The 12,654-nt window shown below is 51.5% G+C and overlaps 1 protein-coding gene across 5 annotated transcripts in view; it reads right to left on the bottom strand.

The window, feature by feature from the left end:
* Window positions 1–12,654, bottom strand: part of SLCO3A1 (solute carrier organic anion transporter family member 3A1) — a 312,860-nt gene that overhangs the window by 241,536 nt on the left and 58,670 nt on the right. For all 5 annotated transcript variants that reach the window (XM_023254948.2, XM_023254947.2, XR_006598872.1 and 2 more), the window contains exon 2: window positions 6,608–7,073. In XM_023254948.2, coding sequence (XP_023110716.2) covers window positions 6,608–7,073 — 466 coding nt within the window. The remainder of the gene's footprint in view (window positions 1–6,607; window positions 7,074–12,654) is intronic.

Below are 12,654 nucleotides of genomic sequence, written 5' to 3'. Positions count from 1 at the left end.
GAACAAACACTTGGCAGATGAAATCTGAGAATAATTCTCTCTGCATCAACTGGAACACAGTGGCCTCCACTGGGTCTCAATACAAGCGATCAAAAAACATGACACATTTGTGTCTAATACATGTGCCACACAACTCAGAGCAATTGCTCTGTGGATTCGGGCAGCCTGCAAGGGCTCCATTCTTCCAGGGAATTCAGAAGGCTCTCACAGGGTTCTTCTGGAAGAATCCCTCTCCTCTGGCCAGCCTCCATTCCACCTAAAGACTTCTCTCTATCTCGGTGTTCTCCCCACGCACACGCATGTGTGTATCAGTGTTGCATGTGTGCCTGCCTACCAAACACACTCCCACAACTCAAACTGATCTGGTTTCACCTTGATCCCGTTCTGTTGAAAACACGATGCACTTGTATTAAAACTGCCCAGAACTAGGGGCGCCTGGGTGGCTCAGTCGGTTGAGCGTCCGACTTCGGCTCAGGTCACGATCTTACGGTCTGTGAGTTCGAGCCCCGAATCAGGCTCTGGGCTGATGGCTCAGAGCCTGGAGCCTGTTTCTGATTCTGTGTCTCCCTCTCTCTCTGACCCTCCCCCATTCATGCTCTGTCTCTCTCTGCCTCAAAAATAAATAAAACGTAAAAAAAAAAAAAAAATTTTTTTTTAATAAATTAAAAAAAAAAACTGCCCAGAACTATACACACACAAACGAGTACACATCAAAACTGGCAAAATCTGGGGTGCCTGGGTGGCTCAGTCGGTTGAGCGTCCGACTTCGGCTCAGGTCATGATCTCACGGTCCGTGAGTTCGAGCCCCGCGTCGGGCTCTGTGCTGACAGCTCAGAGCCTGGAGCCTGTTTCGGATTCTGTGTCTCCTCTCTCTCTGACCCTCCCCCGTTCATGCTCTGTCTCTGTCTCAAAAATAAATGAATGTTAAAACTAGCAAAATCTGAATCAGCTCCACAGATGGTACCATGTTAATTTCCTGGTTTTGATATTGCACTTCAGTCATGCGCCGTGTTACATTGGGGGAAACTGGATGAACAGTATGGGGGACTTCCCGGTACTTTGCAACAACTTGTGATTCTAGAATGATCGCAAAATAAAAAGTTGTTTTGTTTTTGTTTTTGTTTTTAAGCTACATCTTCAAATAATTTCTTGAGCACAAACATACACACACACACACACACACACACACACACACACACACACACACACACAAAACAATACAGTTCCTTGTAAAAAAAGTTTGGGCAAAAGACCCAAGGGTCTTGGTTTAGTTTGGTAGTGATCCCCTCAGTACCGGTTATGGGATGAATCACACACCCCTCCCCGCCCTGGACAAATTCATGTTGGGGCGCTAACCTCCAGTACTGCAGTACATGACTGCATTTGGAGATAGAGCCTTAAAGAGGTAATAAGGTTAAATGAAGTCATACAGGGGGTCCCTAATCCCACCTGACTGCTGTCCTTTCAAGAAGGGGAAATCAGGCCACAAAGAGCCCCCAGGGGTGTGAGCACACAGAGGAAAGACCCTGTGAAGGGAGGAAAAGGAGGAACAGGAGCCATCTGCAAGCCAAGAGAAAGGCCTCAGAGGAAAACAGCTCTCAGGATACCTTGATCTTGGACTTCCCGCTTCCAGAACGGTGAGAAAATAAATTTCTGTGGCTTAAGCCGTCCAGTCTGTGGTGTTAGGTTAGGACAGCCTTAGCAAACTAACACAGGACCCACATCCTGCACGCCTCATTCATCTGGTTTCATCCCCTGGGAATGAGCCCCCACAGCATCCATCTTCAACAGGGAAACGGCGGCTCAAGTGTGGCAGGAAAACCAAGTCAAGTAAGGAACAAAGGTCCCGGCACAGAAGAGCTAAATAGCAGGTTAACTCCTTCCCTACCCGGCGAGGCTGGTGCTCAGCTACCTGAATTATCAGCACATGGAAGAGAGGGGCACCTGGGGGGCTCAGTCAGTGGAGCATCCGACTTTGGCCCAGGTCATAATCTCACAGTTTCTGAGTTCGAGCCCCACATCGGGCTTGGGGCTCAGTGCAGAGCCCCCTTCTGATCCTCTGTCTCCCTCTCTCTGTGCCCCCCCCCACTCGCACTCTCTCTCAAAAATGAATAAAACATTCACACACACACACACACACACACACACACACACACACTTGCACGCGCAAAGAGAGACAACAAGTCTTCCGGGGGAGCCCCCGGGGCACAGCCAGTGGCAGCTTGTGGGCAGCTGTAAGGAGACAGATTTCTAACCCAATGGAAGTACAATCACCTAATGGCTATCGTGGTTCAAAAAGGGAATCATCAGCGATGTGAGGGGAGGGCCCGTGCATCTCAGGAGAGAGGGAAGCAGAAGGCGGAATACCCAGCCGCCCCTGTCTGGGAAGCACCAGCTCTAGTCTGAAGCCACCTCTAATCAAAGCAGTGGCGGCTCCACAACCCTGTCCTGGACTGTGAGCCAGAACCACCCTCCCCTCTGCCTATTCCCACACTTTGGGCCGGGGCACCCACTCTCCCTTCGGCTTTGAGGCACGTTGCTCTCTTCCCTCCTGGCTGTTTCCCAAGATTTTTACCCCCTGAAGACCTCATGCTATCCTGTGGCAGGCCGGACTTGTACCTGACCCCCTGAACCAGCCACCAGCCCTCTCCCCCTGCCAACCCCAGCCTTGTGACACATCGCAGACGTACATGGAAACACCCCCACCCTCAGACCACAAGTCCAGCTAAGTTATCTTAGACAAGTCATTTAACTGCTCAGAATCACAGGGTCCTGTCTGCCTTCTTGACAACAGCAAACACTTAAAAACAAACAAACAAACAAACAACAAAGAAAAAAAACCTATGTCCAACAATAGAGGGCATTAAATATTACAGTACCGATCCACAAGAGAATGTTACGCATGCAGTAATAACATCACAGAAGAATATTTAGTAACACGGGGAAATGTGCATCAAATATTAAGAGAAAGATGTTTATTATAAACACATTTTTGGTAGAAGAACATACCAATCCAGAAAAGACCTTCTGTAATCATAGGGCTAAGAGTAGTGATTCCTTTTTAAGTTTATTTATTTATTTTGGGGAAGAGAGGGTGTGTGCAAGTAAGGGAGGGAGGGGCAGAGAGAGAGAATCCCAAGCACGCTCCCCACTGTTAGCACGGAGCCCGACTCAGGGCTCGAACCCACAAACCATGAGATCATGACCTGAGCCGAGATCAAGAGTCGGATACTCAACCAACTGAGCCACCCAGGCGTCCCAAGAGTAAGGATTCTTTATTCTTTCTCCATACTTCCAAAGTTGTCAACGGTGAACATGTGATACGTTGTAACTAGGAATAAAGTTATTTAAAACATCTCTACCACTCAGGTCACCTTTTTCTTCCTCAAAGAGGACAAGGTTGCAACCAATTGCCATAGCAACCTAATGAAAGGACATGGTGAGTCCATTACATTATCCTACTTATTCCTGCCTACAGTATGTCTTGCCAGGCTTTGAACTTGAAAAAAAAAAACAGAACAGCTAAGAAAACTGGGCTAATGGAGGGTCACTGAGGAGACTCCTGAAAGGTCTATTCTTGGACCCTCATCAGGCCCCACATCGAATGGTTTCCACTGCCCCCCTGGCCCTTCCGTCCATCTAGGAAGAAAGAGTGCCATGTGCCACCCACAGGTCATTGTCTAGCTGCGCCGTGAGCTTGGCTTCCACACTGTGCATTAGTGAAAAGCCTGCCAGCGGAGTCGTGTTCCCATTCAGCGGGTTTTGTCCCCTGGTAATGAGCTCCGTTGGCTCCCTTTCCCCACGCTGGAAAGGGGCAGCCACAGACTGGTGACAGCCAGAGAAGCCCCTTGTGAATGGCCCTTCGAGGAATCCAGAAGCTTGGCAGTGGCTCAGCCACAGGAGTCCAGAGCAAATAATCATTCCAGGGGACTGTATCGGCTTGACTCAAGATGGAACGAATGCTCCCATCTCTCCTGCATGAAGAGGTCCTGGGCGTGGCCGTAGATAACACTCATGGCACCAACTGGTGACGTGCAACCCAGAGGCAGGCCTGGCCACCAATGGCCTGTGGCTGAGACTACATGGTCATCATCCCCTTCCCTGCTGACACCCACAGGAAAGAATCAGCTATGAGTAAGTCTGTATTTTACAAATGGAAGTCTTCATAATCCTTTCCATCTCCAGCCCACACTCACATTATTAGGCATATGACCAGATGGCGGGCTGTGAGCCTCTTTCTCTTAACCAGCTTTGCAGGAGCTGGAACCAGGGGACACACGTGCTATTCAACAATGGGTGTGCATCCACACGCACGCTCCCAGTGCCCTCAGACTCCCCTCCTCTCTACAGGCAGTATGTAAGGCCATAATTCATCGGTCCCTTTCAGTAGGTTCCCCAACATACTTCCTCAAGCTTTAAGTGGCTTCAGGAACTAGCTCCCCATTAGAGGAGATAAATGCTAAAATATCCTCACGGTCACAAACACTTTCTTATGTCCTGTACAACCCATGAATGAACGACTTATACTCTACATATACTGTGGTCTTCCTAAACTGTTCCTGGAACAATCCAAAGCTTGCATGGGATAAGGCAGCCATCCATTGAGGCCAAACTCTGCAGAAGGCTGACTCTTTCCTGCTCCCTGGAAACACAGACCCATAAAACCAGTTCAGAGACAGTCAGAGAACCCATCTCAATGGCCACATGTTTTGGAATTTTCCGGATGGACCAGTGCCACCAAGATATCCATGCACCCAATGGACACTTCCAACTCTAGCTATCACAGAAAGAAAATGGTACCCAAGTAGAAATTTGCCCGAAACATTCTTCCTAACAAAGACTCATGGCAAATCCCATGACGTGGCCTCAGAACTGGAGACGGCCCTTTGCCTCGAATGGTCAGCCCCACTGCCCGCCTCCACCACCCACACACAAAACCAAAGCGCTTCCTCATCCTACTGCTCTGTGCACCAAACCAGGCCCCAGCCAGTGCAGGAAAAGACCCCAACCTAACTCAGCAGGGAGACTTACAAAAGAGGGTTCTAGGCCTCTAGGAGGAAGGACTCCGGAGAAATTTTTCTGCTTGATTCTGTCATCAGAGACAAGAACTCCGCTTTTCATTCCCCCATCTCCTCTTCTGAGCTTTATCTACTTACTGTTAACTGCTACCAGAAAACATCTCTCCCAGGGTCTTAGGATGCCATCAGTCAAGTCCTAGACCAATTGTCTGGCTGGACCTCAGGAGGCTATTTGGCTACATGCCGAGACCCACGTTCTAGTCTGTGACACACTCCTTTGGGATCGCTGTCGCTCAAGCTTCAGAAGCAACAAAACGTAAATGACATCCCCAGGACCCACCCTAACCATAGGGGGAGAGGGTCTGGCCATCGTGGGTTGGGAAGTCCCCTCTCCCACGTCGTGTTCCACAGAGAAGTCATGACCAGGCTCCAGCCCTAGATGGAGAGGCACACGCTTTCCATCCACCTTTCTTACCCTGAGCCCGTTCACAGAGAACCGTGAACATCTGCAGCACAGGTTTTCAACAAAAGCATTTACTCCACAGCTGGGACAGAAAGTCACGGAGGAAACCCGGCATCGAGCCGCGTAACTGCTCCAAACCCTCCTAGCTCATCAACAGTGGAAGCTGCCCGGATAGAGAGCTTTCCATCAAATTCTGCTCCAGTTCTAGCTTAACCTAAACCTTTGTGTGATCATTAACTTAATACTTCAAAGCACAGTGCTTCAGGAGGGAAAAAAGTTTCCACGGGTAGAAGGAATTCTGCCAAAGCTGAGCGCTCAGGGAGTGGGGACAAGTCTTAGTAATCCACACTTAGTAAACAAGGGATAGAGATGCTCGCCAGGCCCTCACAATACAAATGACCTTGCCACGGTGCCCAAGAGCAGCGAGGACCCCATTTGTTGCAAGAACAGCTCACACGTGGAGGTTCCTTAACGCCATAACCTATGAGGGGCTTCCAATGAGCCAGTACAAAGTAACAGAGGCTATTACGGTGTGAAATTTAAAACGTACACATACCTTCTTTTTTCCCTAAATCTCCAGTTCCTGGCACACCCCCCATGCAGAAAGTTACCACAAGTCACCAACTCTGAAGGATACCAAATGCTGGGGGGGGAGGGGGGGTTGTAATTGTCTCTTTGAACTTCAACAGGACAATGACCAGAAGATCAGTTTGATTATTAAACACTGGGGCTTCCAAGGTGTAGACCCCAAACAGACCTCGGTGGCTAATGCCAGATGGCTCAAAGTCCCCATACCCATGGCAGATTAATACGTGTTAACCCTTCCTGACCACGTCTTCCCACTTCGAGCTTCTTCATGCCGGAGCAAAGCAGGACCTCCAAATCTGCCGCACACGGTAATCACCTGTGGAGTCCCAGTGGCACGGCAGACCAACTACACCGGATTTCCTGGGGGTGCAACTCAGGCATCCCCATTTTTCAACCCCACCCCCTGCAGATGTGCAGTCACGTCGGAGAACCGTTAAGAAGCTCGGGGGGGCCCACCTTGCCTTCCTGTCAAGGCACCCCTGCTACTAACAGAGCATGGACCACAGGGGAGCGAACCCGGCACCACCACAGCTCCTACCTATGTAGAGCGAGGAGTCCTTCCTCCGCACGTGGTCGTCGATGTAGGAGACGCCCAGGGGCTGCACGGGGGTAGCACCGATGCCCAGGAGCACCTGGGCCCCAATGAGCAGCAAGTACATCATGTTGGTGGCGGTCCGGCTGCGGCAGATGAGGTCCGGGTCGGGGCCCTGGTCGCCGCCCGAGCCGTTGGCGGCGCAGACGTCGCGGCCCTCGGCGCCCCAGCGGATCTCGCCCGCCTCGTACTTGTACTGGTGGGTCAGGAACTCGGGCAGCGCCGACAGCAATGCTCCCAGGGCCATGACGATGCCGCCGCAGCCGATGAGGCGGGGCCGGTGCCCACGCGCCCCGAAGTAGCTCACGAAGAGGATGAGCGCCAGGTTCCCGATCTCGAAGCTGCTGGCGATCACGCCCACGTCGGCGCTCTGCAGGTTGAACCTCCGCTCCAGGGTGGTCAGGACGCTCACCTGCGGGGTGCAAAACGAAATCTCAAGGCCAATGCTGACGGACGCCACCCAAGCGGAAGCCCCCTCCGGCCTCAGAGTGCACCTGCCGGGCCGGCCCTGGCCGCTGAGCGGTTTCCGCAGGATGCAAAAGTGACTTAAGCGACTTAACCCCGAAGAGTCCTAAAAATGTTTACTTAGTATGATAGCCCCAAGTCAACGGCTAAAAGAATTAACTTTCCCAGCTTCCCCAATGGCAAAGGAAGGTGTCTTTCTTGGCACCTGTTCCATTCCTCAAAGGTTCTGCCTATATTTGGGAATCACAACTTCCCCTTCCCGACCCCCACCACCACGTAGCAGGGCTCATGAGTCCCGGAAAAGCCCTGAAGTCCGTCATTACACACTCCCAAATATACGCTATTTAGAAAGTCCATGCTGGGAGGGCACAGAGGCCATGGGCTTTTTACTAGGTTAGCAAAGCACACCGGAAGAAAATAAAATGAGCCAAAAACCTAGCTGGCAAAATGGATATGCTGGATTAGTTCATTGGGATAATCATTAGCTCGGTTTCCTTCTGGAAATTTCCAACATACATTTCCCTAAAGGCCACCAAGTAAGCACATCCCTGACTTTTCTATGCACTCACTGCAGCCCCTCCCAGGCCTCTTGGATGGAAGATTTTTAAGGCTTTCCCCACCCTTGTATTCTTGTCTGCCCTTCATTTGTTTAACAAATATTTAGTAACCTCTCCTGGTGGCTTGGAAATGTTCTAGGGGAAGAGAGAGAGAGAGAGAGAGAGAGAGAGAGAGAGAGAGGGAGAGGAGGAAGAAAGGATGCCTGGCCTCAAGATGCCACCTAGCAGAAAAGCAAACATGCGCAACTAAAACACGAAGTGACTAGATCTTACATTCAGGCTGCAACCATCACATGACTGGGGGGGGGGGGGGGGAGGGCAAGGGCAGATGCATCATTTTAGGGCTTGTGAGGTGGAGAGAAAATGCAAATGGCCTCTACAGGGGGTATTATCAACAAGGGTCCCTGTCCTGGGAGGTCTCATAGCCCTAGCTGGGCAGGAAACAACGCTCCAGGCAAAAGGAACAGTGTGAGCAAAAGTCATGTGGCATGATTTAATAACAGAATGGAAAATGGTTGGAAAGGTGGATGGGCACCGGATTCTAAAGAGTCACAGATGCCACCCTAAAGAAATGAGACAATCTCATGCAGTGTGGTGGGGGAAAATGCAGAGTATGGAGAGGGGAGCACCTGATTTGAATCCCAGCTCTTACACCCTTAATTTGCTCTAGGATTTCGGTCAAGGTGCTTAACCTGTCCAAGACTGGATTACTGTGAAACCTAAAAAGTAACATCAACCTAGCAGGATGCACACAAGGATCGGAAATAATGAAAGGTCTGTTAGCACAGAGCCGTCTTTCCCTACGTAGTGGGAGCTCGTAGGCAGAGCCAGGACTCTGGGTTCAGAATGCGTGGGTCCAACCCAGCTGTGACCTTGGGCAGTTCACCAGATGCTTTCACTTTCCTGTCTATAAAATGGGGATAAGAGTGCTACCTCTTAGGGCTGATGCCAGAAATAAACACCCTACAGGTGTAAATGCTGGGAAGGGCGATCTATAAACCACTGTCATTTATCAAGGGACATCGGAGAACATCAAAGGTTTCTACAGTGGAAAAGATGCCAGGTGTGGCCACGGTGTGACAAATGGATGGTGGAAGAGTAAAGAAAGGAATGTCAGCAAACTTGTAACGAGAAAAGAGACAAGGAAAGGCCTGAGTCCATACAGTGGCAAGAGAAATGGGCAGAACTTGAGAAACTCATCTTCGGAGACGCTGGGCTGTGTGTTGCTAAGAAATGGGAAGGAGAGTCGTGTGGATTTAGCCTTCCTCCGAACATATAAATATGTGCACCGTTGTCCACGCATCCACAGCCTCTGACCAGGCACATGCACGGCTATACCTAGAAGGATTAGCATGCCTTTATTTGCCTTATGAAAAAGAACACAAGAGCCAAGTGATGGATTCCTCCTTCCCTCCTTTTCAACCCCACGCGTTGAAACAGCCTCCTTTAGAGACTCTTAAAAACTGAGAACTGAAGGCTGAAGGTGGGTGGGTGATGGGTATTGAGGAGGGCACCTTTTGGGATGAGCACTGGGTGTTGCATGGAAACCAATTTGACAATAAATTTCATATTAAAAAAAAAACAAAAGAAAGAAACAGCCTCCTTTAACCCAGTGGTTCTCAATGCCGCTTTTAGACCGGAAGCACTTAGGAAAGGATTTCAAATGCCTGGTCCCTCCCCGTGTTTCTGACTCAGCTGGTCTCGGGGACAGCCTGGGCCCCAGGATTTTGTTACAGTCCCCAGATGGCTTTGGTCCAGGGTGCACAGCACTAACGCAATGGCACCCGCTACTGTGGTCTTTCCTCCAGCACTGGCCCTGGGGGCGAGCCCTGCAGAGCCACGTTCTAACACGGGTACTGTGACAGGCCAGCTGGGTACCCGCTCTGTTGCCCACATTGCAATTCGGATTCCCGTTTCCACCGCACTTTCTAGGCAAGTCAAAGCCAGCTCGCGACTCCGACAGCCCTAACTACGCGGCTAGATTATTTTCCCAACACCAAGTGTTTGCAACTGTCGAGAAAAGAAATTTATTAGCAAGTCTGGTCTCCTTTAAACTGACTTTCAAATACTGCCAAAGAAGTTCCTTCCGGAAGCTCTGGGTAGGAAAAACAAAGGCTTCATTTATTTACTCCTTTGCTTTGTAACACAAACACGCATGAGAGAGTACGCGCTCTAGCCACGCTTATGATAGGTAATGCCGCGTGGAGTGCAAAACACGACAGCCTACCTGCCTGGGGGGGGGGGGGGAAGCTTCACCCAGGCCTTCGTGCTGAGTCTTGAGAGATGCCCAGAAATAGAGGAGGAACACGTGTGGGCACAATGGAGTCATCTCAAGCAGCCTGGTGGGGTCTGGAGCCTGGTGACCTCCACCACGGGCGGAGAGGACAGCAGAAGCAGGAGGGTGGACAGGTGGGAAGGTTGGAGCGGAAGCCGTTTTTCATTCCTGCCATGAGGCTTAATGACATACGTATTAGGCGGCGGATCTCAAACGTGACAACGGCTCTGTTCCGCCAGGTGCACCCCGTCATAAAGTATCACACAGGTGCGGACGTTTCTGATGACAGACAAGGATGGTGAGGATAGAGACAGCTGTGGGCCAAACGAAAAATAATCAGCTCTTCTACAAAGAGCGGACGTCTGTGCCTGCAGCTCCTGTCCTGCTTCGAACCTGCTCTTTGCAGAGCAGCCCATGGGGGTGACAGGTCTTTGCCTCCTTGACCTGTGGCCCCTCACTAGCCTCGGCCATGCAAACATTCTGAAAAGGTGCTTTGCGGATTAGATCAGAGGCAAATGTTTTCACTCACTTAAAACACAATTTTGAGAAGATGGCCTAATTAAGTATGCATGAGGCCATAAAACCCACTTGTGGCTTTTATGTGGCAGCGAACCCAGCAAGGAGAAAGATGCGTGCTAAAGGGAACAACTGTCTTTACTTAATGGGTAACAGGACTGATGGAAAGCGTCTTGAATCTCTGGGAGCACGTGTTCGAAATACAACTTCCCAAACCCTGAGAGGAGACCCAGAGAGGAGCTTGAGATTTTCTAAGACTTGGCGGGCTGGGGGGGGGGGTCTCAGATGCCCAGCTGGGGCAGGAAACGACCAAGACTCCAGGTGTCCTCACCATCAATCCCGAGCTGCGCTGCTCAAACCTCAGAGGCAGTAAAATCCCCCGGAAGGGTATCACTCACTGCCTGATTCCAACCTCTGAGTTTCTGATGCAGCAGGTCTGGGGTGGGGCTGGGAATTTGTAGCTCTCAGCAGCTCCCAGGTGGTGTCGATGGTGCTCCGGGGACCACGCTTTGAGAACCACTGCTCTATCCTCAACAAACCTACCCTGATCAAGATTGAAGAGTTTCTTTTGTTAAATTAAATACAAATCACAAGCACTCTCTCATTTTCAGTTCATAGGGACATACTCACGTGGGAAACTGGGGTTGCATTTTGGGGGAGCTCACCCCTTTAGGGTACCCAAGGCACACTCAGGCCAACCGCAGCTGTCGCAAGTCCCCTCAGGCAGGAGGTACCCAGAGACCACGGCCACCTACAGATGAGCCCTCCCTCACCTTCAAAAAGTGCCGAGGGTGTCAGGAACCCAGGGAATGAGAAGCTCTTGGGATCAGCAGCCAAGGGTCAGGACGGCCCCCAGGAACCTTCCCAGAGGTCTGTCGGCTTTCTTATTCTGGCTTAGGGCGTGGCCTGAAGTAGAATCACCTGGAGGGGGCTTTGGAAAACCCAGTGCCTGCCCCACCCCCACCCCCAGGACTCTCCCGTAATTTGAGGGAGATGGGCCCCGGCGTGCGTATTTTCAAAGCTCCCAGTGATTCTAAGACACAGGCGGGCAGGGGTCTGTGTGTGCGCAGACACGCCGTATGGACACGGCAGAGGCGTTGCACCTGCACGGATCTTCACACCATGCAACACGCTCCTCTGGGGGCAGCACGGGAGCAGGGAAGCCTGGAGGTCCTGTCTGCCTCGGACGGCACTTGGCAGATCCTGCCGAGCCTGTCTGCACATCAGGGCAGCGGGGATAACGATGCTTGCCCGAGCGAGCATTAGGAGGCCACGCCTCAGGGCTGCCAGCACACAGTAGGTGCATATAAAAACGCTGCCCTCGTCACTCATGTGCATGCTCTGTGACTCCCATTCCAGAGTGCCCGCTCCGTGGCAAGGTGCAAGAAACAGAGCTATGAGAGACCGTGCCTACCCCGTGGGATTTTATAATCTGGGGAGAGCAGAAAGCAGCCACCAAAGAACACCACAGCCCACCATACAGGGGACAGAGTGGCAGAAGGTTCGAGAGAGTGAGAGCAGGTGTTCGGTGGCATAAGAAGGAAAATATATCTAGGATTCCGGGATGCAGTAAGGATGAACGGGGGGTGGTGAGGGGAGGGGTCACAACATTCCAAGAGCAAAGATCAGTGGGGCGTGGGCGGTACAGTCCAGATCACCCTGGGGTAAGTCGCGGTGGGGGAGACCTTTTGGGCTCAGGGCACTGTGAGGAATAATCAGAAAGAAAACAACCTTGAAGGCCAGACGGAGGGTCTGCCCTTGATTTGGAGGTCAATGGGGAGCCAAGGGAGGTTCTTGAGCGGGAGCAACATTATCCAGGCAGTGAGGCATAGCATGGAAAGAGGAGAAATTGCCCTGGCAGTGATCTCAGCAGTACAGGTGGGTAATGAGGCTTCAGCAGGGTAGTGCTGGCAGAACGTCAGAGGGCACCCATGGGAGAGGTGCAGGAGCAGGGACACAGGGCAGAGCGGGCAGCTGAGGAGGCCTGGAGAAAGGAAGGTACAGCAAAAGGACCTCGCAGGGGGGTGGTGGAGGGGGGGTCCTCCTCTGGCTGGAAGGAGCCCGTGAATGTGGAGAAGACCCATCTCGAAGCACTTCTGTCGGAGGGGCATGGGATGTGAGAGCGCAGCAGGCTGCCCCAAGGAACTTGGAGGAAGCCTCGCCCTTGAACTCTGGTGCCC

This window comes from Felis catus, chromosome B3 (genome assembly GCF_018350175.1).
Source record: "Felis catus isolate Fca126 chromosome B3, F.catus_Fca126_mat1.0, whole genome shotgun sequence".
Taxonomy (NCBI): Eukaryota; Metazoa; Chordata; class Mammalia; order Carnivora; family Felidae; genus Felis; species Felis catus.
The sequence above is the reverse complement of the archived record's forward strand: the minus strand, read 5'-3'. Positions and strand labels throughout refer to the sequence as shown.